Below are 27,024 nucleotides of genomic sequence, written 5' to 3' on the forward strand. Positions count from 1 at the left end.
CTCAGTGCAGAATCCGCTTGGGTTTGTCTTGCCCTCTGCCCCTCCCCCCACCTGCACAAGCTCTTTCTCTAAAATAAATAAATAAATCTTAAAAAAAAAAAAATTCCAGGGGTACCTGGGTGGCTCAATTGGTTAAGTGTCTGCCTTGGCTCAGGTCATGATCTCAGGGTCCTGAGACTGAGGCCCTCATTGGGCTTCCTGCTCAGTGGGGAATCTGCTTCTTCCTCTCCCTCTCTCCCTCTCCCTCTGCTCCCTCCCCCAACCCCACTCATGTTTTCTCTCTCAAATAAATAAATAAAATCTTTAAAAAAATAAAATTAAAATTAAAAATTCCACATAAGAGTGAAATCATATGGTATTTGTCTTTCTTTGACTGACTTTTTGCTTAGCATAATACATTCTAGTTCCATCTACATTATTGCAAATAGCAAGATTTCATTCTTTTTGATGTCTGAGTAATATTCCATTGCATATATATATACCACATCTTCTTTATCCACTTATCTGTCGGTCGACATCTGGGCTCTTTCCATAGTTTGGCTATTGTGGACATTGCTGCTATAAACATTGGGATGCATGTGCCCCTTGGAATCACTCTTTTTGTATCCTTTGGATAAATACCTTGTAGTGCAACTGCTAGGTGGTAGGGTACTTCCATTTTTAACTTTCTGAGGAACCTCCATACTGTTTTCCAGAGTGGCTGCACCAGTTTGCATTCCCAGCAACAGTGTAAGAGGGTTCCCCTTTCTCTGCGTCCTTGCCAACATCTGTTATTTTCTGAGTTGTTAATTTTAGCCATTCTGATGGGTGTGAGGTAGTATCTTATCGTTGTTTTGATTTGTGTTTCCCTGATGATGAGTGATGTTGAGCATTTTTTCATGTGTCTGTTAGGCATTTGTATGTGTTTTTTTTTGAGAAATATCTGTTCATGTCTTCTGTCCATTTCTTAACTGGATTTTTTATTTTGGGGGTATTGAGTTTGATAAGCTCAATTAAGGAGGGCACATTCTGCATGGAGCACTGGGTGTTATACGCAAACAATGAATCTTGGAACACTACATCAAAAACTAATGATGTCCTGTATGGTGATTAACATAACATGATAAAAAAAAATAAAAACAACAAAAAACAACAACAACAAAAGAAATAGGTAAACCATATGGGCAAATCTTTAAAAAAATAGTATTTTGGAGGAGTTTTATAATCAGGGTGTGACTAATATCCATAAATAAAAACATGAAAGATTAATGCAGATAGTTCAGAGGTAAGTTAAAAGATTAAGATCCTTGCTCTGTTTAGAAAGAAGATAGAAATATTGCTTATATTTTTCCTAATAAAGACTAAAGTTAGAGTTCTTCATGTATGGAATCGACAGTTAACATTAAAAATGTACATATAGGGGCGCCTGGGTGGCTCAATCGTTAAGCGTCTGCCTTCGGCTCAGGTCATGATCCCAGGGGCCCAGGATTGAGCCCCCAATCGGGCTCCCTGCTTGGCGGGAATGCTGCTTCTCCTTTTCCCACTCCCCCTGCTTGTGTTCCCTCTCTCGCTGTGTCTCTCTCTGTCAAATAAATAAATAAAATCTTAAAATGTACATATAAAAATTCAGGGTATAGGTGAATAGAAAGTATTCACTGTAATGTTTCTTTTGACTTTTTTGTATGCTTGAAAAATTTCATAGTAAAATATTGGGAGGGGAAAACCCACAATGAGATTTCTACCAGAATAGCTAAAATTAAAAAGTCTGACAGTATCTAGTGCTGGTGAGATTATGAAGCAACCAAAGCTCATACCTTAGTAATAGAAGTGTAAAAGGACCAAATACTTTAGGAAAATTACAGAATCTACTAAAGCTAAACATATGCAAACTCTATGCCCTAGAAATCTCATTCGTAGGTATCTTATATATTTAATAGAAATCATATTTATGGGCACCAAAAGCTATGTAAAAGAGAGTTCATGGTAGTTTCATTTATAATTGCTAAAAGCTAGAAATTATCCAAATTCTCAAAAAAGGAGTATGGATACGTGGTGGTATATATTTATGTGCTAGAATACTACATGTCAATGAAATTAAGTAAGCTACTACTACATGCAACTATATGAGTGAATCTCATTAACCTAATATTGAAGGAAAGTAGCCAGACATGAAAGAAAACAAACTTATTTATGAAGTTCAAAAATAAGCCAAACTAATCTTTGGTATTAAAAGTCAGGATATTGGTTTCCTCTGGTTAGGAGAGAGAGGTAGTGATTAGAAAAGGGACTGAAGGAGACCTTTGGGGGAGTGGTCATGCTCTAGTTATTGATTTGGGTGGTAGGCATGGGCATGCTTGCTTTCTGATAATTCATCAAGCTGTGCACTTGATGTGTTTTCTAAACTAAAAAAAATTATTGTTGTAAAAATTTCAAGGTAATTGCTAGTAATTTCTAAAGACACACTAGGATCAATACTCAAGGTGGGATGAAAGATCTTTCAGTTATTTGGAGGGAACTGAGTTGAGAGGACACGGGAAGAGAGCCTTGGAAAATGGTCTCATCAGAGGTGTTACCTGTGCCCCACAGACTGAGAACAGGAAGGTGGAGTGCATGGCTGAGATCTTCAGAGCAGAGAGGCAGAGGTATGTTTCCATGGCCCTGGAATGAGTCACAACATGGCCAAAAGTTCTATGTCCTAAAGAGGGCACTAAGTTGGGCAATAGAGACCTATCAGGCCCACCCCTAGTAATCGCAGGGTCTGGGACAAGGGCATAAACGGAAACCTACCTACTGAAATATTTGGAAGTCAGAAGTTAAACTAACCACTGTCAAATAACATATGATCTATGCTTGTGCTTGACAAATATGCTTTTATAACAACGTAGAAGGCCAGGATGAACTTTAAGAGTTCTACACTTATACAAGGAGGTGGTGGAGCCCAAGTCCCAAGTTCCAGCCTCTGGCCCACCCCCTTCCTCCACGCCCGGCACATACATGGACACCTTGCCCACACGTCCAAGCTTTGTCCATGGCCCTGCCAACAGCCGTCCCTTGGCCACCCTCAGGCGTCAGGCTGAGTACACCAGAGGCAGTTTGCCTTTCTTTAGGAGGCTCACTTGGATAAGAAGCCTGCACTCAGGAAATGGACTCAGGAGCATTTAGATGGGGACATATGTGGTCTTGGCTACGGAGAGTGTATGCCAAAAGAGGGAGGGGCTGGAGCTCTGAATGGGCACTGCCTGAGGGGGCGGGAGCAGGGCTCTAGAACATGCTAGGATGTAAGGACAGGACAGGTCCTTCTGTGGATGAGGGAAGGCCTCAGCAGAAGTCGGAATGGACTGTATGACTATGAGATAGGATTTGGGATGCTTCTGTAGATGTTTGTCTGTACAAGAGAAATGACTCCAAGGATCAGCTCTTCCCTCAGCTCACCCCATTCTACTCTATGCCATGATTCTTTGAAAACTTCCTAGAAATGAAATGACACCTTAGCAAGGACTAGGGAGGAAGAGAAGAACACTGACCCCTTGAATTTACCCCAAAGAAACTGAGGAAAAACTCTGAGGTGACTGGGTTTACCAAGATTTGATTGGCAAACCACAGCTGGAAAGAGAAATTAAGTTCAGGTATGGAAAGTCAAAGTTACTTTTTTTTTTTTTGCACATCTGAGTCTTGTGCACTGAAAAATTCATACCTAATACAGATCATAATAGTGCTGCTTAGGGACACTATGGTTTCAAGATCCATCTACTTTTTAGAATACCTTGATACAGTGCATACTCATCTCATCACTGGGACAGGGGAGGAAGTTCAAAACTCTGGTCTAAGTAGAACGTGGGCCGGTGGGGGATTGGAGGAAGATGGAGAGCGAGGGAGGGAGAGAGGGGACCGTGACTGTATTACAAATAGCTCACCCAAAGGATGCCTTCAACCCAGGAGTTCTCAGAATCATCAGAAGATGATTTTGTTATTAAAATGTATATGTTATTTCAAAATTTCCAGGCCATAGACATTAACAAAAATTGGACTTCCCAGGACACTATGAAACAAGACAATGTTCACAAAAGACTAACCCTGCCATGGGGCACCTGGTGGTTCAGTTGGTTAAGCGTCTGCCTTCGGCTCAGGTCATGATCCCATGAGCCCCATGTGGGGCTCTCTGCTCAGTGGGGAGCCTGCTTCTCCCTCTCCCTCTCCCCCTGCTCGTGTGCTATCACAAAGTATGTACCGGGGTACCTGGCTGGCTCAGTCAGTAGAACATGAGACTCTTGATCTCAGGGTCATGAATTCAAGCCTCCCACTGGGCATGGAGCCTACTTAAACAATAAAATAAAATAAAATAAAATAAAATAAAATAAAATAAAATAAAATAAAATAAAATAAAATAAAATAAAATAAAATAAAATAAAATAATGTTTTAAAAATATGTATGATTTACTATTATAAACAAAAAATCATATATATGTTTAGCAAAAAATGTAGAATATTAATAGTGCAGGTGTATCTGAATGACGAATTTATTTTCATCTTCATGTTTTCCTGTGTTTTTTTATTTTAATAAGCAATCCCCTCAAAACCCCCAAAACTTCTGTAAGTGATTTCTCTGTATTAAGCAATCCTCGCTTCTTTTAAAACTTAATAGAAGCAGCCTTATTCACGATGGCCAAAAAGTGGAAACAACTCAAATGTCCATTAACTGGTAAATGGATAAACAAAATGCGGTACATCCATACAGCGGGATACTATTCATCAGCAAAAGGGAATGAGTACTGATGCATGTTATAGCAGGAAAGAACCCCAAAAACAGGCCACGCAAAAGAAGCCAGCCATGAAAGACTACTTATTGTCTGGTCCCATTTATCTGAAATGTGCACAAAAGGCAAATCTTGTGAGACAAAGTAAATTATCTGTTGTTTGCAACTCCCAGTGGGAACAAGGGTTAACCGTGAATGTGCAGGGAGATTTTACCAGGACCATGGAAATATTCTGCCACTGGACGATGGTGAGGATTGCACAACTCAATTGTAAAAATCACTGAAGATCACACCTAAGACTGAGTGGGTATTATGAAATGTAAATTAGACCCCCATAAAGTTGTTTAAAAAAACCTGATGGAGAATTCGGTGAAAGCTTGGAGACAGAAAGGTGTAGAGAGTCTGTCCGGTTTGGTTTCTAATGTGAAGGAAGAAAATGAGGTAAGAATGTTAGATGCCTTACAACTACAAATTAAAGCAGCTGGCTTGAAACGCTACCAAGGCTGTTGGGATCTATTAGGATGGATTTCCTGTGGCACTTCTGATGCCAGGGCAGAAAGCTTATCTGGATTTAGATGCAAAGCAGGGCTCCCATTTCCCTAACCAACTGTGGGTTCCTGGAGGAAAGAGACCACACCCTAGCCTTGGAATGAACTCCTGTACCACCCAGCTACGTGACCCTCCTGAAATCTCTAGGTTTAAGTTTCCTGATTGTAAGAAAGAACAGAAAAAAAAAGAATTGAGTTGTACTAGATGGTTTTCATAGCCCTGTTCAGCTGGGAAGTTGTTTTCCTTGGCACTTACCACCCTCACCAAATGGCCCTAGACTCTTTTCCAAGCCTAACTCTTAGTTGTTTCAATTCTTGCAGTCTTCATACCAGATAAGGTGACCTGGTTCTACACTATTTATCTGCACTTTTTCTCCCTGGAGCCTTTGCTCAGGCCCTAGACTTCGTTATCAGAAATGAGATGTTTCTAATTGTTCCAACCGCAAGCATTTCTCTGTCTCTGGATCTCCCTGACTTAATCTGTACATTCTTTGTTGTCTTTCACTGCTGTTCCACGTATCAGTCGCTGCATTGCAAACCTCCCCCAAACCTAATGACTTAAAATAGCAACTATTTTATTATGCTAACGGTTGTGTGAATTAGGAATGAGGGTAGGCACCCTGGGGATGGCTTATCTCTTCTCTCACATGGCCACGGGCACAGCGGCATCAGCTGGGGCTGCTCAAAGGATTGGAGGTGGCTGGGATGGGGCCATAAGCCTGGCGCCTTGTTTCTGGCAGATGGCTAGATTCCCCTGGTTTCCATATGGAGTCTGCTGGGGGTCCAATGTCCAAGATGGTGGCATCTTCACTCCTGTGAACGGTGCCTGGGCTGGGATGGCTGAGGCAGCTGGGGCTGGCCACACAGCCTCTCCATGTGGCTAGGCTGGGATTCCTCACAGCATGGTGGTCTCAGGGTAGTTGGATTTCTTACACTGTGGCTAGCTTTCCACAGAGCCTGTGTTGCAAGAGTGCAAGGTAGAAGTGGCAAGGCCTTTTATGACTGGGCCTTAAGAAGTCACATAGTGTCACCTCTGCTGCATTCTCTTGGCTACCGAGGGCCAACCCTGATTCACTGTGGGAAAGGACCAAACAAGGGCGTAATTATTGGGAGTGGTGGTTCATTGTGGGAGGAGGCATCTTTGAAAACTGGCTACCACAATTACTAATCCTCCCGTGTTTTTTATTTTCTTAACTAAAGTCTAAATTATTTGAAGTTAGGAATCACGTCTTTCACCTTTTATTATCTCCACTCACTTTGTCCCTCTTCCCAGAGCATCAAGAACAGAAACACGTGATTTATAGACAATGGGCTGGAGGCAGGACAAGGTCAAGGGGCCCAATCCTGGCTCTGTCACTTACAAGCCATGGGACTTGGATGATCACTCAACCTCTCCAAGTCCAAGTTTCCTCATCTATAAAATATTGTTGGTGATAGAAAAGCTTTTTTCCTCATAGAGCTGATAAGGGGGATGAAATCACTTGGAAAAATGGCGAGTATACAATAAGCAACCAATAAATACCAGCTATTATTGTTGACTAAATGTAGACCACCAACTTATGATAATTGGGAACAGTGTTGCCCAGGGGAAAAGGGAAGAACTCAAGCATTATTTTCCAGAATGAAAAAAAATTACATTAACTATGATGATGGAGGCAACTGGCTCCACCATGTCTATTCAGATTCTTTACCATTGGCTGGATGCCATGAAGACCTAGGTTGACATTTGCTTGTTTCTTTTTGTTTCTTTATGTCTTATCTAAAGAGAGAATAGATCTAGTTGGCTATAAATTATGATTTTAAAAATCACAATAAATGGTTGCTAAATATTGAAATGATCAAGAAAAACAAGAATAAATAAACAAAACCCATAAAGGGAAAAAAATGATGTGAAACAAAAAAATGTCGATGTAGGAAAAGAAGTGTAAATCAATTGAGGGGTGAAGGAACGCTTAACAGAGAATATACACAACCAGAGAGCAGAATGAAGGGAAAGCAAAAGGAGACGATTGGAAGAAGGATCCAAGGCTATGTCTTGATTATGTACCAATGACAATAACATAATTACTACCTGCATTTTAAACACTAGGGCATCTTGTTGAAAGGATTTATCCTTATTCAGGAAGAAAAGTGACTAATGTGAACTCTTCTGGGAAAACAATATAAAACAATCCAGTTATGTCATTTTAACTTTATAGAGAAGTGTCTGTAATGAGTTTACAATACATATAATCAACAGAAATTGTTTCAAATTGCAGGGGAAACTATTTTTCTCTTGCTTAGAGCTCATAGTTTTATTGACCATTTTCTTCACAAGATTGGTTTTCTTCGAGTGGCTGCAATAATCAAAAGGCATTCAGGAAGACAGAGAGCCCCAGCAACAGTTGTTTTTTTTTTTTTTTAAAGACAGGCAAAATCAAGGTGGTAAGACCCCTCAGTGAAGACATGCCAAGAAATGACCCTGCAGAAAAATCAAGAAAGAGGTCACTGAGTTCATTTTGGGGATTTTGGTATTGAGAGGAAAGTGGGCATTCCAATCTATTTGGAAGGATAGACCTGTAGCACAAATGGCATCTTAAATTGGGGCTCTAGGAAACAGAGTGTTCAGAAGGACAGTTGAGTGCAGATGGTTTTGGGGGGATGCTCTTGGGAGCTACACTTGTAAGAAGGGGAAGGTGGGACTGGACAGAGGCCAACAACGCAATTGCAACCAAGGCCCCTGTCAGTTCTATGGGTAGTTCTGGAGTGGGGATGGCTTTCAAAGTTGTCCCATATAAGGCAGGATGTATCAGGAATTAGCCTTCTGGAAAGGGGTAACTTTGTACAAGGCACTTCTTTGCTGTCAAAGGCAGGCCCCTGTGAGGGACACAGCTGTGAGCCATCAGCAGCTTAGATTCCCAACATCCAGGGGTGATCCAAATCTTCTGATTGTTTTCTAGTCATGCACGGAATCCCTTTATAATTGAGATATTACATACAATAAAGCACACAAATCTCAAATATATGGCTCTATGAATTTTTACGTATGTGTATATTCATGTAATCCCCACCCAAATCCAGATACAGACTACATGTTCATCACCCAGCAGGTTTTCTCATACCTCCTCCCAGTCAATAATCACCTTCACAAAGGTAATCACTATTTTCACATCTATGGCCATACAATAGTTTTGCCCCTTTTGAACTTCATAAAAATGTGAATATATTGTATGAACTCTTTGGGATCTGGCCTTTTTGACTTAACGTGCCTATGTGATTTATGCATGTTGTGTATAGCTTATATTCTTACTGCTGTGCAGCACTCCTGAGTGAATATACCACAATCTGTCTATTGTACTCTTGATGGGCCCTTGAATTGTATCCAGTTTGGGCTATTATGAATAATGCATTTATGAACATTCCAGTACATGTCTTTTGATGGACGATTACCACTCATTTCTGTTATATATCAAAGAGAGGAATTGCAGGGGGTTAGGACATACACATGTTTAACTTTATTAGTATATACTGCCAAACAATTTTTAAAGGTGGTTGTGCCAATGTACAATCCCACCACAATCTTTGATGCCAAAAGAGGTGCACAAAGATCATTTCTGCACAAAGGACTAAAAATACATTCACTCTGAATCAAAGAAAATATTAGTTAGGTTAATCATAACTAGATTATGAGAACTAAAAAAAAAGTAACATTAAAAACTTGTCATGTATTTTTGGTAGACATTGTAGATACTTTCCTCCAGCAATTCTGCAGAAGTACAAAGAATGGGAAGGAAGGAGTTTCTCAAGATGAGCTCATGGGTCAGGTGCCCTAGATTTATTTCCTGAAGCAGAGCCTGAGACAAGGATTTGAATGCATGTGATTTATCCAGGGGGCATTTATAAGAGAAACCTGTAAGGAAGGAAGTGAAGAAGGACAGGGAAAGGGAAAGAACTGAGCAAGGGTGTGGGCTTGGGGAAAAGTACTCTTGGCCTGATCCCATAAGGAACTCTGGAGCATAAGCCATCTTGGAGTCATCTGCTGCTTTAAGGCAGTCTCTCTACCCCAGATCAGTTTTTACGGTTGTGGGACTGGATGGCAGGGTGGTGGTGGTAATTACTTCCTGGAGCCTCCAATCAATCTAGGGCTGTCATTTTAAACTGTGGGCAATTCTGTGCCCTAAGAAACATTTGGAAAAGTCTGGGGAGATATTTGTGGTTGTCACAACAGCAGGGCTGGTACTGGTGTTGGGAAGTTGGAGGCCAGGACGCTGCTAAACATCTTACAATGCATAAGACAGCCCCTCACAACAAAGAATTATCTCTCAGAAAGTCTTGGGATGGAGAAACAATGGACTAGGGCAATTCTTTGAAGAAGGGGTCAAGGGCAAGCCATTAACAACACTTGCTGCTAGTGACAGATGGGTTCCCTGTTTCCATAAAGGGCACCTGGGTAGGGCATCAAAACAACACCTTCTGTAGACGTCTTTCAGATATATGATGTTAAACAATGAAGGAAGCTTGAACTGCTCTTTGGTTAGAATTCCTATGTGATCTGCATTTCATCTAATGGGATGGGACTAGTATCTTGAAATATATGTTGCTAAGCCCTTAGCTACACGCCGCACAAAGCACAAAAATGTTGCAAGAAGTTTACTGGTGTCAGCTGCAGGCATTTTAGATTTTCTTCAGAGCTTTCCCGGGCTTGTAGAAAATTGGAATTGGCCTAAATCCTACCTGAAATACCCATTACTGTGCTAGGTTATTGCCAGTGCTATGCTCTTTTAACAATGTAACTTGAATGGGCTCTAGGATTGGTGCAAGGATCAGAAAGAGTTGTGCTTAACTATAAAGGGGTTTAAAAAACATTGAAGACTCATGGTCTGCTCTGTCTATATCCTGTTGGGCCCATCCCTTAAGCCTCTTTTACAATCCAGTATTCATTTTTAAGTTATCCAAGTATTCATCCAAGCCCTCTTGGAAGCAGTTTATAACTAGGAATTGCGAAACTTACTCTATTGTATTTACTATTGTTATATAAAAGGATAATTTTTTTCAAACTTCAAAATGTTTTATCTGGTTTGTATTCTAACTTTTGTATTTTTATTCTAGGGTTGTGATCTATGTTTATGATTCTACTATTGGGTTCATCTTTTTTTCCTCTCTCAAAACCAATCATCCCTTTGTTCATTTTTTAAGTGTTACAGTACTAACACAGATAAATAATAAGGATACAGTTACAGTACAATATTCTTGACCAAAAAATTAGCCAAATGGAAATATTGTAATGCTATGTTAGGTGAAAAAAGTAAAAATATAGAATATGATACCATTTTTGTTTAAAAATCTTTCTATACTTTTCTGAATAGAGTAAGAGTCTGAAAATAGGTACACCAAAATAATAACAGTGGTTAAGGTGTAGTTTGCGAGTTCTGTGTAAGATCCCACCACTTCCCAAAAATGGCTCAGATAATGAACTAGAGCTGTAAGTAGCTTTTTGAGGAAGCTATTTTGGTAACATTGTCTTAATCGCCTATATGAATGCCACCTTCTGGAAACAAGGAGCATTTCAGCACTAAAAGAATGCTGTAACAATAGAATTTTGTCATAAGGCTGAAGTTGGAACTGTTTATAGAAAATATATTTTTAAATTTATTTTAACACTTAATTTTGAACCTTGCAGATCACAATCAAGTTTGTTAGAGGATGGGCTTATTTAATATGATCAGAGATGGCAGATTATATACATGGTCTCAATAAGGTGGCCGAGGAGAAAACTATTTTTAAAACACTGAAAGGGCGTCCAAAAATAAGCCTGAAGGAAAAAGAAAAATGAAACAAACAAATACTGTAGCCTTTGAATGGCTCAAAAAATGATGAAAAAATTCATTCCTGTTTGATTTTCCTCTACAACAGAGTTAACATGAAATGTTGAAATAATGTATTTTCAAGCAATGTCTATATCTAGACATGAAACTCAACTGACTCAACTCAACATGATCCATGAGTCAGTATACATAGGTCTAAAAAATTACCAAAGTAAAAAAATAAAATAATGTTGTAGATTTACATCTGTAGTGTGATAATGTGCCCATGCACACACAGACGTGAAGTAACAGGGCACCTAGAAATGTATGTAGAAATATAAAATGTTCCTCTGAAACTAATAATACCCTATATGTTAATTAATTGACTTTAAATAAAAAAATAAAATCGCTATTATTAATATGTTAAATAAAAACCATATGAAAGTGTATCTAGAGGGATTAACTTTGGGGAAGTGGAAGAGGGGACAAAAGTTAGATGGCAGTCGAGGGAAACTTATCTGTAATATTCTGTTTTCTTAAAAAGAAAATGTATTGAACTTGTGTAATTTGCCACTAATTAGAAACACAAAAATAAAATGAACTATTGCCTAAAATAAAACAACAGATCCCTGTTATATAGTTGCAACGGTCAATATTTTGTGATATAGCAGTTGCAATGTATGTTTCTTACAAATAGCAGCAGTGAACCCTATAGTCTGTTTATCTGTATTGCAATCCTGTGTGTGTGCGTGTGGCCAATTACACAGTAAAATATCTAGGAAGTACACAGCTCTGCTTTGTAAAGTGCTTTCACTTACAGTATCCTCATGGCTGGCATAGCTTCAGTCTCAGTTATTTCTTTGGCATTAAAAATTTAAAAATATTAATGCTTGTGACCTACAGGAATGAGGTCCCCTGGTAGAAGTAAAGATTCCTTCTAGACAAGCTAATTTGAAATGATCCAGCCAAGGGCCTATCTCAAGGGACCTCTTGAGAGCTTTGCTAATTCCACGTTTGCACCAATTCATTTTCAATTTTGAACATCTATTATTTGTAAGGCTCAGTACAGTCTAAAGCAGGATGGCTTGGACTCAGAACGTGGAACAGTTGGGTAGGTGGTAATATTGGAGGAGTGAACTCTATAGTATTTTAGAGCCTGGGCCCAGGAATCAGACTAAGTCGGGTTTCAATTCCCATTGCACAGCTCACAGCTGTGTGATCCTGTGCGATCCTGGGGATAGAGAATGCCTACTTCAAAGAGCTGTCAGGAGGGAAAAAGGAAATCGTTATAAAGGATTTGTCACAGTGCTGGCACATATTAACCATTCAATTAATTCAATTAATCCTTCTGCTACCCAGGAAATAGATGAACGTTTAAGGAGTACTCTTTCAATTGTTTCACACATAACCTCTTATTTTGTGTTTATCAGAGCTCCCAGAGTTAAGCAGATTGCTTTTTATTTTGAAGTTTTTGTTTTACTTGCTCCTGCTGATGTTTGCCTGAGTCCTAACTAATTTTCAAGATTCATAAAAATTGGAGGTTGATAAGGCTTTTGAAGTGATCTGGTCCACTCACTACCCCAGAGGTAACTCTCACCCTTTTTCCATTGACATTTAAAACCAGGAGGTAAATAGTATTTCCTGATTACTCTAGTTTCTGGTGGAGTAACAGGAAACACAATGAGAAGAAGGAAGGCTAAGGGAATATGTAGGGAAAGAGGGAGATGAGTGGGACCAGCACTGGGAGAATCTGAGTAGCATAGACTAAAGTGTATGGAGAAATGTGAGAAAAGGCAAGAAGGGGTACAGAGGGACGGCAATTTGTCAATGCAGGCACTAACAGAGTTTAAAGATCAGACGTTCTGGGTTCTGATAATTTTAAGATGCATGATTATAAGATATAATACTTAACGTCTCTGAGTCGTGTTCTTCGGAGTTCATAGTGCAGATTAAATAAGGTTAGTGGACTGGACGCTCTGTAAATGAGAATACTCAAATAAGGAATTCGGGAGGGGAGAGAAAGTAACAGAAAAAGAGAGGGAGAGGGAAAAGGAGGGGAAGAGAAAAAGGCAGAGAAAGAGGGGAGGGAGAAAGGGGATTTGTGACAAGGCAGGTGAGAACTAAGGAAAACCACAGTAACGACGCTGCTGTGGCTACTGCGGTGACTGCTTCCACACATGGAGCATTGACAACTTGCCAGGTACGTTAGAGCTTTACTTGCATTTCATGTTATCTTCACATCTCTATGGGGCTAGTATTACTGTCATTTTATTTTATTTTATTTTATTAAGATTTATTTATTTATTTGAGAGAGCGAGAATGAGAGAGAGAGAGAGTGTACATGGCGGGGGGAGGGTCAGAAGGAGAAGCAGGCTCCTCGCTGAGCAGGGAGCCCTATGCGGGACTCATCCCAGGACTCCGGGATCATGACCTGAGCCGACGGCAGTCGCTTAACCTACTGAGCCACCCAGGCGCCCCGAATTATTGTCATTTTAAAGAAGAGTTATCCGAAACATAGAGAGGTTTTGTAATTTTCCCAGCTGAGAGGTGGCCGAGAAGGGATTCCAACGCAGGTTTTCTACCTGCAAAGCCAATGCTTGTTCAAAATCATCTCTTAGGATCTCTAAACAGACTTGATGGGTCTAAAGAGGATTCTTGTCCGGGTTTTTCCAAGTTATGCCCTTGGTTCAATTCCTGTGGTCGGAGCCCCACGCTCCACTAACAGCGTCTAGTCTCCATGGAGATCGGCGTGGGGCGGGACTTCCTGCCCCACGCAGGAGCACTTCCGTCTCGAGCCGGAAGCGCCCTGGCTACCCGGCTGAGTCCCGGCGCGTGGGGACTTGTAGAGTTTGAGTGGCGGGACTGCGGCGGCTGTGAGCGTGAGCGGCTCGGGCACCCGAGTCCAGCGCAGCCATGCTGACCCCCGCGTTCGACCTCAGCCAGGACCCCGACTTCCTGACCGTCGCCATACGCGTGCCCTACGCCCGGGTCTCTGAGTTCGACGTTTATTTCGAGGGGGTCGACTTCAAGTTCTACGCCAAGCCGTACTTTCTCAGGCGAGTTCCCGCTGTCCGGCCTTGGAAAGAGCGAATTTAGGGGATTGATTAGTTGATTGGTTCATTCATTTTTCACTTACTCATTAGATAGCTGCTTACCGAGGAAGGAGGAAAGAGCGAGGGAGCACTTCTCGATTTAACCATTGCTTTTTTCCGAGATGGCCGCAGGTGCTTTCGGTGCTGAGGAAGCGACCTCGACAGGCCTGCGTTCCAGATGCTGCAGGAAGCTCGTTTCCGTCTTAAACTTTGTCAAATCCCCACCGTAAAGAGATTTCGAGCCACTGTAAAACGTGGCGGTTGGGACCTTGTAACCTTTGCAGTTTCTGTCCCGTCAGCCTAGTTCCCGTACCTTTTTTCTGTTGTTTTCGTCCCGCGTTAGTTCTCCCAGCCTCTCCGCTGCCCTGGGACGGTGCGCACCGACTTCCCAGCCGACCTGTCCGTTTGACTTTTCTCATTTCCCCTTCTTTTTAGAGTTGTGTCGATCTCTTGGCCGACCGCTCCCTACTTCTTGATATTCTCTCCTTCCTTTGCCTCGTTGACACCAAATTAGCCTTGTTCTCCTACCTTTTCCTCGTCTGCTACTTTTCTCATTTTGCCCTTTAATTGTGGTGGTTGTCCATGTGCTTTCCTAATAAAAGCTGCCTCTTGAGTCAAGCTGGTTCCTTCACTGGGCCTGGACCAGTTTTGCTCAGATTTCCTTAGGCCCTTGACTTAATGCACCTACTTGCATATACTGCACTTTCCTTTTTTTTTTAATTCATTTTTTTACTTTATTTATATGGGGCTGGGTTTTTGGTATCGGGGATGTGGTGGTGTCTCGTGTAGTTTACATTTTAGTGGGGAGAGAACAATAAAGGAACAAGTAAACATATAACTACAATTGTGGTAAGTGCTCTTAAGGGGAGTAAAGTGCACTGATAGAAAAAAGGGAGCCTGTTTAAACGTAAGGTGGCCTGGGAAAGACTTTCTGAAGAAGGTGATATTTAAGGCAAGACAGGAAGAGTGGGAGGAAGATGGTGTGGGTGGTAGCGAACATTTACTTAATTTTTACTTCATGTTTATACTTTATGTGGATTATCTCATTTGATTTTAGGACAGTACTACAAAGTAGTTTCTGTTAATGTTACAGATGAGGGATCAGAGGCTCAGAGAAAAGATTTTTTTTTTTTTTTTTTTTTTTTTTTTCTTGGAACTTTTTTTTTCAGTTCATGGAGTGATTGTTTCCATGACTTTTTTTTTTTTAATTTTATTATGTTATGTTAGTCACCATACAATACATCATTGGTTTTTGATGTGGTGATCCACGATCCATTGTTTTCGTATAACACCCAGTGCTCCATGCAGTACGTGCCCTCCTTAATGCCCATCACGGGGCTAACCAATCCCCCCTTTCCCCTCCCCTCTAAAACCCTGTTTGTTTCTCAGAGTCCATAGTCTCTCATGGTTCATCTCTCCCTCCGGCCCCCCCCCCCATTTTTCCCTTCCTTCTCCTAATATCCTCCATGCTATTCCTTATGTTCCACAAATAAGTGAAACCATATGATAATTGACTTTCTCTGCTTGACTTATTTCACTTAGCATAATCTCCTCCAGTCCCATCCATGTTGATGTAAAAGTTGGGTATTCATCCTTTCTGATGGCTGAGTGATATTCCATTGTATATATGGACCACATCTTCTTTATCCATTCATCTGTTGAAGGGCATCTCGGCTCTTTCCACAGTTTGGCTATTGCGGACATTGCTGCTATGAACATTGGGGTGCATATGGCCCTTCTTTTCACTACATCTGTGTCTTTGGGGTAAATACCCAGTAGTGCAATTGCTGGGTCATAGGGTAGCTCTATTTCAGAGAAAAGATCTTAAATGAGATAGGAATGTAAAATAAAAAATACAGTAACAAATTTCAAAGTAAAAACCACTTTGCTTAATTTTGGGAGTTTTGATGAAGACCAAATAAGAGGTTATGTGTGGAACAATTTAAAGAGTATTCTTCACGGGCGCCTGGGTGGCTCAGTTGGTTAAGCGACTGCCTTCAGCTCAGGTCACGATCCTGGAGTCCCGGGATCGAGTCCCGCATCGGGCTCCCTGCTCGGCAGGGAGTCTGCTTCTCACTCTCCCGCTCCCCCCTCTTGTGCTCTCTCTCTCTCTCACTCTCTCTCTCAAATAAATAAATAAAATCTTTAAAAAAAAAAAGTATTCTTCACATGGACTCATCCATGGGTAGCAGGGGCTTGGTAGTTGGGCACACCTGGGTCTCAGCACACTTAATAGTTCTGGGACTTAGGGCAAGTTATTCAGTCTCAGTTTCCTAATTTGTAAAATGGGACTGATATTAGGGATCCTAAAGAGTTGATGTGAGGATTGAGATAATACATGCATAGTTTTTATTACCATGTCTGGTGATTGCCCAGGCAATCAATTGTTCAATAAACAGTAGATATTTATTAGAAGGGCCTACTTTTCCAGTTATCTGTTGCTGCATAACCAATCGAACTTAATGTTATAAAACAACAATTATTTAACTCCCTCGTCCTGGTTGTGTGTCGGGAATTTGGTAAGGGCTGGGCTGGGCTGGTCTGTTCTGACTTGAGATCTTTAAATCACTTGTAGTCATATGGTGGCTGGGAGGAGTGATGTGAGACAGGCCATCAGATGGTGGAGTGGCTGGGGGAGGGCGTCTCTTTTCGTGTACTCTAAGGACCTCCCTATGTGGTCTTTGCATGTTTTAGTTGTGATTCCTTTGGGAATCCCAGGTGGAGCTGAAGGTTTCAAAGCCAGGTATTCCAGGGGGAAAGGCAGGTTCATATCACCTTTTATGACCTAACCTCAGAAATCATACGGTCACTTCTACTTTATTGTATTGGTTAAAACAGTTCCACAAAGCCACTCAATTTTTTTAAAAAAGTAATTAATTTTTATTTTAATTCCAGTATGTTTAATATATAGTGTTATATTAATTTCAGGTTTACAGTTTATGTGATTCACCAGTTCTGTACATTACTTAGTACTCATCATGATAAATGTACTCTTTAATCCCCATCACCTATGTCATCCATCCCCCCACCACCTCCCCTCTGGTAACCATCAGTTTGTTCTCTGTAGTTAAGAGTCTTTTCTTTAGGGGCGCCTGGGTGGCTCAGTCCGTTGGTCGGCCGGCTCTTGATTTGGGCTCAGGTCATGCTCTCAGGGTTCTGGGATCAAGCCCTGAGTCTGGCTCCCTGCTCTTTGGGGAGTCTGCTTGTCTCCGTCTCCCTCTGCCCCACCTTGCCCTTGCTCTCTCGCTTGTGTTCTCTCTCTCAAATAAATAAATCTTAAAAAAAAGTCTGTTCTTTGATTTGTCTTTTCCCCCCTCTTTGTTTTGTTTCTTAAATTCCACATATGAGTGAAATATGCTATTTGTCTTTCTCTGACTTACTTCACTTAGCATAATACTCTAGATCCATCCATGTTGTTGCATGTGGCAAGATTTCATTCTTTTCTATGGCTGAGTAATATTCCACTGTATATATACACACCACATCTTCTTTATCCATTCATTTATTGATGGACACTTGCAAGCTCACTCAGTTTTAAGGGGAGAGGACATAGACCCCACAGTTGGGAGGAGTGATGTGAGACAGGCCATCTTTGAAAATACAGTTCACTACAGTATACCAGAGGCGAATAAAACCTCGCTCATCTCCTTGAGGAATTGGGTGGCAGATCTGTGAACAAATAGGATTTCACTCTTCTGCGTAAGAATTTATCTCTATACTTACAAAGAGTTTAGGAAAAGAAAGTTGGTATTAATAGTTTACATCTTTGGGACTTACCTACTTCGCCAGCCACTGAGCCCTTTGCATTATCCTTTCCTTCTCACAGTAACCCTGGGGTAGAGTCTGTTACTTTTCCCTTTTTACAAATGAGGAATAGGAGTTTTGAAGCTGATTAACTTGTACAAAGAAAGTTGCAGAGGTGGTAAATGGCAGAGCTGGGACTCAATTCAGATTCTGATAGTAAAGTTAGTGTTTGTCATCATTATAACAAACAACTTTATGCATTAAACTGACTCCTTCTGTTGGGCTTAGAGGGATTTTGGTTTGGAAATGCAGGAAGCTTTAAGATCAAAGGTACCTAGTTTGTGAAGCTTGGGTCTTTGGGACCTGCCAAGTTTTGATGGTGATGGTGGTGATGATGATGATGATAGAATAGGAAGCAGAGGGGAGGGGGTTATAGGAGGAAAGGAGCCTCACATTTTAAGTTTGGAATGGAATGGGAGCTGGTCTGTTAGGTGGTACCAATGAGTTTATATACTTGGTGTCAGGCAGCCATAGAAGTTTTTTCAAAAGAAAAGTGATGGTCTGGTTTCTTTTTTTAGAAAAATTCTTTTGGGCCCTCAGTGGAAGACTGACTGAACCAAAGTAAAACTGGAAACAGGGAAGTCAGTTCCTTTAGTATGAAGGAAGGGGAAATCTCTGTATAGTAATAATGAGACTTGAGAAAAACACTTTTGCTTTTTTTTTTTTAAGTAGTAGTTTGCCCAAAATAAACAGTTGGCCTTGTTGTTCTTTATTGTTTTCCATTTTTAAAATTCTTTTTATGCGGTGGGGAGGAGCCAATTAGCACACCTTAGAGCCCCTGCTGTGTCAGGCACATTTATGTTAATAAGTCTCTATTCATTAGGAAGATGAAAGTACTGTAACAATAGCGATAACTAATATTTATTGTGGCTTTTTCTTAAGTATCACTTTTTTTTCAGTATTGCTTTTATTGGTGACTAGGGAGTTTCAAACAGAATGATGAGTCATCTGTGATTTCTTGTTTCTCAGCTAGGGAAGAGATGTAAGTTATTTAGTTTGTAAAATGTTAAAGAAATGCTGAGGAGAATTGCCTTCTAAAATGGTTGATAGGGCGCCTGGGTGGCTCAGTTGGTTAAGCGACTGCCTTCAGCTCAGGTCATGATCCCAGGGTCCTGGGATCGAGTCCCGCATCGGGCTCCCTGCTCTGCGGGGAGCCTGCTTCTCCCTCTCCCACTCCCCCTGCTTGTGTTCCCTCTCTCGCTGTGTCTCTCTCTGTCAAATAAATAAATAAAATCTTTAAAAAAATAAAAAAAATAAAAAAAATTAAAATGGTTGATAGATTTCAGTGGTTAATGTATACTATCACTGATGGTCACTTATACTTTGTGCTTTAAGGACTGAATGAGATCTTAATTTAAATCTGCAGATTAACCCTTCCTGGAAGAGTTGTGGAAAATGGAAGTGAACAAGGATCTTATGATACAGATAAAGGTATTGCTTTTGGAATTTTGTTAGTTTTTTCTTTGGATTCTTCATGTTAGAATAACTATGTCATAATCCTTCAAGATATGATGGCGACCTTTAGATGTTTTGCAGATACAGTCTGTCCTGGTCACACTTTATTGTTTCTTAACAAGCCCAGTGCCTATTATTCATGGATTTCTTAACAGGTACAATTTTCTCAGTCCTTTAAAGTACTTCACAGTATTTTTAAAAGTTACTTAAATACTCTGTTTCTTAAGTTTATTTTCTACTTCCCCTATTTTATTTAAGTATTTTATATGTTTATTTGTCAGAGAGAGAGAGCACAAGCAAGAGGAGGGGCACAGGGAGAAGCAGGCTCCCCACTGAGCAAGGAGCTGGATGCGGGGCTTGATCCCAGAACCCTGAGATCATGACCTGAGCTGAATGCAGAGGTTTAACAGACTGAGCCACCCAGGCGCCCCATTCCACTACTTTTAGTAAGCAATTAAAAGTCAGATTATGTGAGGTGATTGATTACAAAAGATATGGGTGATTTTTAAGCTCTGAATGGAATTTTTCTTGTGTGCTTTTCAAACTTAAAATCTAATACATGTATGTGGGAGAGAAACTGTCCAAAGGTGGCATTTAAAGGCCGACTGAATTTTCTTTTCATGATTGATAAGCTCTTCATTTCAACCAGCCTTGAAATCATTTGTTTTGCTTTTGGAGAAGTCACTGGATTTTCCCTTATCCATGGATCTGGAATAAGGACACCTCGTATACTCTTGAGTAATTAATCAAGTGAATATTTATTGACGTCAGTAAACTAGGGTAAGGGAGGAAGGATGGCATGAAAGAGTTAAATGACAAAGTTATAACCCATAACACAGTGATTAATGTGATAGTGAAATATAATGAAACTGCCTTTCTAGGTAGTAAATCTGCTTTTAATTGCAGGTAAGTTGCATATTGAAACAAATTTATTAAATTTTAAAAGTACCCAGGGGTTTAGGAAGGTTGTATTTACACTTGACCCCTAAATAACATGGGTTTGAACTATGCAGGTCTGCTTATATGCAGATTTTTTTCAATAAATATAGTACCATACTGTAAATGTATTTTCTCTTAGGATTTTCTTAATAGCATTATCTTTTCTTTATTATTTTTAAATTTTATTTTATTTAAACTCAATTAATTAACATATAGTGTATCATTAGTTTCAGATGTAGAGTTCAGTGATTTGTCAGTTGCATATAACATCCAGTGCTCATTACATCACGTGCCCTCCTTAATGCCCATCATCCAGTTACCCTATCCCATCACCCACCTCCCCTCCAGCAACCCTCAGTTTGTTTCCTGTGGTTAAGAGTCTCTTATGGTTTGTCTCCCTCTCTGTTTTTATCTTATTTTATTTTTTCCTCCCTTCCCCTATGCTTCTCTGTTTTGTTTCTTAAATTCCATATATGAGTGAAACCATATGATCATTGTCTTTCTCTGATTGACTTATCTCACTTAGCATAATACCCTCTAGTTCCATCCAGGTCATTGCAAATAGTAAGATTTCATTTTTTTGATGTCTGAGTAATATTTCATTGCATATATATACCACATCTTCTTTAACCATTCATCTGTTGATGGACATGTGGGCTTTTTTCCATAGTTTGGCTGTTGTGGACATTGCTGCTATAAACATTGGCATGCAGGTGCCCCTTCGAATCACTACATTTGTATCCTTTGGGTAAATACCTAGTAGTGCAGTTGCTGGGTCATAGGGTAGCTCTATTTTTAACTTTTTTTTTTTTTTTTAAAGATTTTATTTATTTGACAGAGAGAGACACAGTGAGAGAGGGAACACAAGCAGGGGGAGTGGGAGAGGGAGAAGCAGGCCTCCCGCGGAGCAGGGAGCCCGATGCGGGGCTCAATCCCAGGACCCTGGGATCATGACCTGAGCCAAAGGCAGACGCCTAACAACTGAGCCACCAGGCACCCCTATTTTTAACTTTTTGAGGAACCTCCATACTGTTTTCCAGAGTGGCTGTATCAGCTTGCATTCCTCATAACAGGGTAAGAGGGTTCCCCTTTCTCCGCATCCTCACCAACATCTGCTGTTTCCTGAGTGGTTAATTTTAGCCATTCTGACAGGTGTGAGGTGGTATCTCATCTTTTTTCTTTATTATAATAACAGCATAGTATGTAATACATATAGCATACAAAATGTGTGTTAGCTGTGTTATTGATAAGGCTTCCAGTTAACAGTAGGCTATTAGATGTTAACTTTTGGGGGAGTCAGGTTATATACAGATTTTTGACTGTACAGGGGGACAGGCCCTAAGTCCCATGTTGTTCAAGGGTCAACTGTATTGGAGTATGGTTAAGTACAATGAAAAGGGTAAAATGTTTTAAAATTCAGAGTAGTAAATAATGGAAGTTCATGGGGGGGAGTCTGGATGAAGTTGATAAGCCCAATCAGGGAAAGAAAAGAAGTACATAGGTAGAATTTGAGTATACCTTAGACTTTGGGGATATGTCTCTGGAGATCTCAGAGAACTTAATTAAGCTATAATTGCTTTAAGAATTTGTGTGTTTTTGAAACTGCTGGTATTCATTGGATTAGATATCCTGATTTTTTTCCCTTCTAGTCCAGAAGTAAATCTTATAAGTGGCTATGGGCTAATTCTAAGCTACTACCTGCTCAGTCCATTGAGTTTTAGAGGTTTTGACATGGACTTTTAATATTATCAGTAGGTTAAACGGATACTGTGTAAGGCTAAAGCATTCTATAGCTTTAGCAGATTAATTTCTTATAGAGGTGACAGCTGAATCAGTGATTCTGAAAAACCCTATTTGAGCCTTTTACTATCCTGGTTTTTATTCATAAGGGCATAATTTTGGAGCCTTATGAAATAGAATTATAATTTACTAAGATACATATTTCTTAGATATATTTGTGAAGTCTTTGAATTTTTTAATAGAGCTAAGTATAAAATAAATTTATCTTTAAGGAATTTTTACCATTCGATTGCCCAAAGAAACTCCTGGCCAGCATTTTGAGGGGCTGAACATGTTAACTGCTCTTCTGGCACCAAGAAAATCCAGGACTGCAAAAGCACTTGTGGAAGAAATAGGTATGTTTATTGCAGTTAAGAAGAAATAAAGATAAATAGAATATTTGGAATGCTGTGTGTTCCTAGGGAAAAGGGACATAGCAGATAGGAAATTGGAGGAAAATCCTTCAGTGACAAGGACATCATGTGAAAATGCAAAAATAGCTTATTTGGTGACATATAATTTAAAGACAAAAAGAACTTTACTGAACCAGTATGTCAGTCATGTTTTTGGACCAGTCAAAACAGCATCTCAGTGTTTTGCAAAATCATGGCCTCTCGAGCTTAGATCAGAAGTTTATAATTCAATGAGTTACATAAAATGAACACCACCTAGGTCAAGAAATGGAACATTCCAATACCCTTGAATCCTACCCTGAGCCTCCTCCTAGTCACTTCTCCCTCCCTCTTCTCAAGGTTGCCACTACCTTTGGTTTTGCCTACTTTTAAATTGTGTCTGTAATTCAGATGGTATGTGTTCTTTTTTGTCTGGCTTCTTTCACTTCATATTTTTGTGAGATTTATCCATCTATAGCTGAGGTTTATTTGCTTTCATTGCATTTGTCATTTTTGCATCTTACTATCGATGGGCCTTTGGGTTCTTTTTTTTTTGGCTATTAAAAATAGTGGGGCTCCGCATATTCTTACATATCCCTTTTGGTACACGTGGGCAGGCATTTTTTCTCTATACTTTTTTTCCCCAAATTGTATCTAGGGAATCCAGTACTTGAACAAATTAATATTTAACACATTCAGGTGCATCTGAGGTTTCTGAGGGAGGAGTAGAAGATGAGGATGGAGAATTCGACTGGGAAATTGAACAGTCCCCCTATGAAGAGGCATCTGAAGGTGCTCTGAATCCTCAGTACCACTATGGCTTTGGAAACTTGCGATCCGGAGTGTTTCAGCGGTTACAGGTATGTTGTCTTTCTAAAACACCCTGGTGCATAGGGTTTTACCATTCGGACATTTTAATTTCATTTCTGTTCCTATTTGGAGGTTTTTTATGACTAGTGTAGGAGGTGACGTATTTAGAGCACAAATCACAGCTTCTTGTATGCAGTGGTGACACAGATGTTTGTTCCTTTCCATCGCTTAGGCTGTTCTGCCCGGTCATACTGCGCTTACAGATGTCAGATGTCCTGTTACTTTCTTTTTTCTCCACTTCATTCAGTATTCTAGACATGAAGTTTCCAAAATACAAAATGGAACTCCTCTCTCCTCATACTTCCTGGAAATCTTTGTTTTATACTTCTAAAAAATGAAAATTATTACATGATGTCTCTCCTGTTTTATAAATATAAATGAGATAGCATGTTCCTGGTGAGGGTGAATTTGTGTCTTTTGATCAAATTGTTTAGTTCTTGGTTTACAGTAGGCACTTTTGTCTATTTACTCTTGATGGGGGTTGAATGTAATCTCTTGTTAAAACCCGATCATTTGTCAGTTAGGCTAAAAAGGAATGACATCACTCTCTCTTCCTCAAAACACATAGGAAATTCTACTTTATTTTAGGCTATGTGGGGAGAATGAAAGGGAGAGAAGAGATTTTGAACTGTTTTGTCCCTATGTTATAGAAAATGCATCCTTAGAATGTTATATAATGAAAGTGTGAACCATTAACTTGGGTTTTTTTGTTTGCTTTTAAGTGAAAGAAACCACAAAAAACATTTTTTTTTTTTTTTTTTTTTACTTTATCCCTGCCTGGGGAGATGTTAAATCTGTCTAGAGTGTGGCTTATTGTAAGACATATTTGAATTTACTAAGGAACGGTTTACCTATGTTTTAGTCCCACTTCTACTGTTGTTTAGATTTGGGATGACAGGACAATTATTTGACTACAAACAAGTTTTGTTTCCTCTTTGTCAAATAGGGGTAAATTTGCCCACCTACTTTGTAAGGCCATTGAGAAAACTTAAGGAGATACTACATTGTGAAAACTCTGAAAAAAAAAAGAATAGGATGCTATAAAGACTTCTGCCCTTGAAAAATATAAATGCGCTTGAGACTCCTTAAAGAGAACAAAATTGGGATTTACTTGAGCAAATAATGCCAATTAGATATTCCCTTCAGAACCTTTTTTTTTTTGCTTTTCTGTTGAATTACGGTCTCTCCGTATTCTTTCTTCCTAATCGCATTTGCTGGTCATCTCTGAGGTAGTAAGAATAGAGTCAGTTTTGTCTACAGCAGAAACTAAATGAATGGACCTCAGTTGGTTAGCCGAGAGCCACTCTGTGGTCAGTCAGTTGTGGGCTTACCTGTCTGAAGCTCTAAATTAATGATAATTCAAGTCATGCAGGCTAAGTACAGATTGTACATTCAGATGGAATGTCATTTCTGAGGCCAGGGAACTTGAATTCTTGCCACTGCCATTGAGGAAAGATCCTTTCAAGGGATTTCTGCCGGTTTGATGAGAAGCTGCCGGAATGCCAGAATGGGAGCCTAGGCCAAGTCCTTTAAGTCACAAGTTCTTATATCTGTTGAAGATGTTCGATAAGTAATTTAGGTTTATTTAAAAAAAATTATTTTGAAATACTCTTTGTCTTTCTGAATGTCTTAACCAAGGCACCAAATCTCTAGAGATTTATCACCCAGCTTAAAAAGTAAAACATCTCCATAGTTGGAGCCCCTGATTGTGTCATTGTTTCCCCCTCAGAAGTGAACCACTGAATTTGATGTTTATTATTCCCCAGCATTTAACTTGATTATCTAAAATCTTTAAACTGTTCAGAATTTAATTGAAATAACATTGCTATTCTAAGCAGTTTGAAAGCGTATTTTCCTCAACATAGGAAAAAAAGAGATCTGCGCATGTGAGAACACTCTGAGGGATGATGTAACTAGTAATGCTGCTGCTAGTACAGGTTCGTAGCCCATGTCTGTAGGATTGGGATCACAGAAAGTTCTGGAAATACTGTTTTGTATTCAGTTTGGTGGCAAAACCTGATCGGAACCAGTATCTTTCAGTAGTTTTTTAAATCCACTTGGTGTGCACATTCACAAATTTTGCCATAGAAGTAGTAATGTATTTGAATACGGGGGGCTGCCCCAGATTTAGAGGGGGTTAAATAAAATGTGGAATGTATGTATACCATGTTATTCTTTGAAACTCTGAGTTTGAATCCTGAATCCTGAGTCTGAATCCTGAGTCTGAATCCTGAAGTTCACCCCTCTCCAGGGGATCTGGGTAAGAGATGTGGACCTCCAGTGTCCATGCATTGTCAGCTAACAGCTACTGACTACATCCCTGTGCCAGGCACTGTGCTGGGCGCCACGTGACTCTTCCATCCTGGTATTGTTGCTGTTATTTATGTACCTTTTACCAGTGGACAAGCCAGTAGACACCTGTAGGCTTTAAAGAATAGTCTATTTTCTTACATGAATAAAATTAGAAGACTATGGTGTCATTCCTGATATTAGGAAAGATTTATTTTTATTTTTGAGAGAGAGTGAGAGACAGTGCGTGTGTGCATGTGCGGGGGAGGGGGGCAGGGGCAGAGGTACGGGGAGAGAGAGAATCTCAAGCAGACTCCCCGTTGAGCACAGAGCTGGACATGGGGCGGGGCAGGAGACCAGGAGCCGAAATCAGAGCTGGCTGCTTAACAGACTGAGCCATCCAGGCTCTCCCTCACTCCCCCCGTGACATTAGGAAATACGAGACGTTTCAAAAATCATGTGAACCAGAGTGCACCTTCTCTGGGGTATTCAGTTAGATGTGTTTTATGAGATAGTGGCACAAAAATCTCATATACTTGGTATTCCTCACAGAATTCTTCTGCATTTATGACTGCTCTATTTGTGACAGTCACACCGTGTGGTTAAAAACTGAGTGCTCATGTGGTTAAAAACTGAGTGGTATGACTCTCTTTCTGCTAGTGGAGCTACTGGAAGAAACTGAAACGATTGCTGCACTAAGAAATTTGAGAACATCTCTTCTATTTTCAAATGACGTATTTAAGAAACGTCACCATTTTCTCAAGTACTGTTTTCTCACAAGTTTAGAGTTTCTCTCGTTCTGCTTTTGGGTGAGAAAATATCCATGAAGTTTTGTTGATGGCTCATATTTTGCTCATTTTTTTTTACAGCCTGTTTTCCCCCCCCTTACGTGAAAAAATAGCTTTATTTTCTCTGATGATAAAAGCCGTATAAATTCATTATGGATGAATGAATTTATTCATTCAATTTATTCATTATGGATGAATAAAGAAAGGGAAACCTCCATAATTCCGAGACCCAGGTATCTTCTCTTAATTGAATAATTTAACCCTTTATGGGGAGGTTTAGTCTTTCATATTTTTTTTCTCCTCCCATTTACATTTGCTTGGAAACTTCTGTATTTCATACTGGTAATGAGAAGAAAATTAAAGTGTTTTTTTTTTTTTCTCTCTCACTGAAACAAATTCTTTTTAACGTATCTCCTGCCTCCTGCTGCCCTTTTTCCTTTCCTTTCTGAAATTGCTGCCAGCCGCCAGGCGCCTTTGGAAGACTGCCCTGGCTGCTCAGAGTCAGGCCTTCACAGCAAGCTTTAGGGCAGTGGTGGCTGCCAGGAGCAACAA

At 40.0% G+C, this 27,024-nt stretch overlaps 1 protein-coding gene across 1 annotated transcript in view; it reads left to right on the forward strand.

Annotated features, from left to right (window-relative positions):
- Positions 1-13,901: 13,901 nt before the first annotated feature.
- Positions 13,902-27,024, forward strand: part of SHQ1 (SHQ1, H/ACA ribonucleoprotein assembly factor) — a 98,742-nt gene continuing 85,619 nt past the window's right edge. The window contains exons 1-4 of the mRNA XM_021695044.1: positions 13,902-14,120; positions 19,327-19,391; positions 22,367-22,489; positions 23,225-23,385. Coding sequence (XP_021550719.1) covers positions 13,978-14,120; positions 19,327-19,391; positions 22,367-22,489; positions 23,225-23,385 — 492 coding nt within the window. The 5' untranslated portion in view covers positions 13,902-13,977. The remainder of the gene's footprint in view (positions 14,121-19,326; positions 19,392-22,366; positions 22,490-23,224; positions 23,386-27,024) is intronic.

The sequence above is a fragment of the Neomonachus schauinslandi genome, chromosome 1, assembly GCF_002201575.2.
Source record: "Neomonachus schauinslandi chromosome 1, ASM220157v2, whole genome shotgun sequence".
Lineage (NCBI taxonomy): Eukaryota > Metazoa > Chordata > Mammalia > Carnivora > Phocidae > Neomonachus > Neomonachus schauinslandi.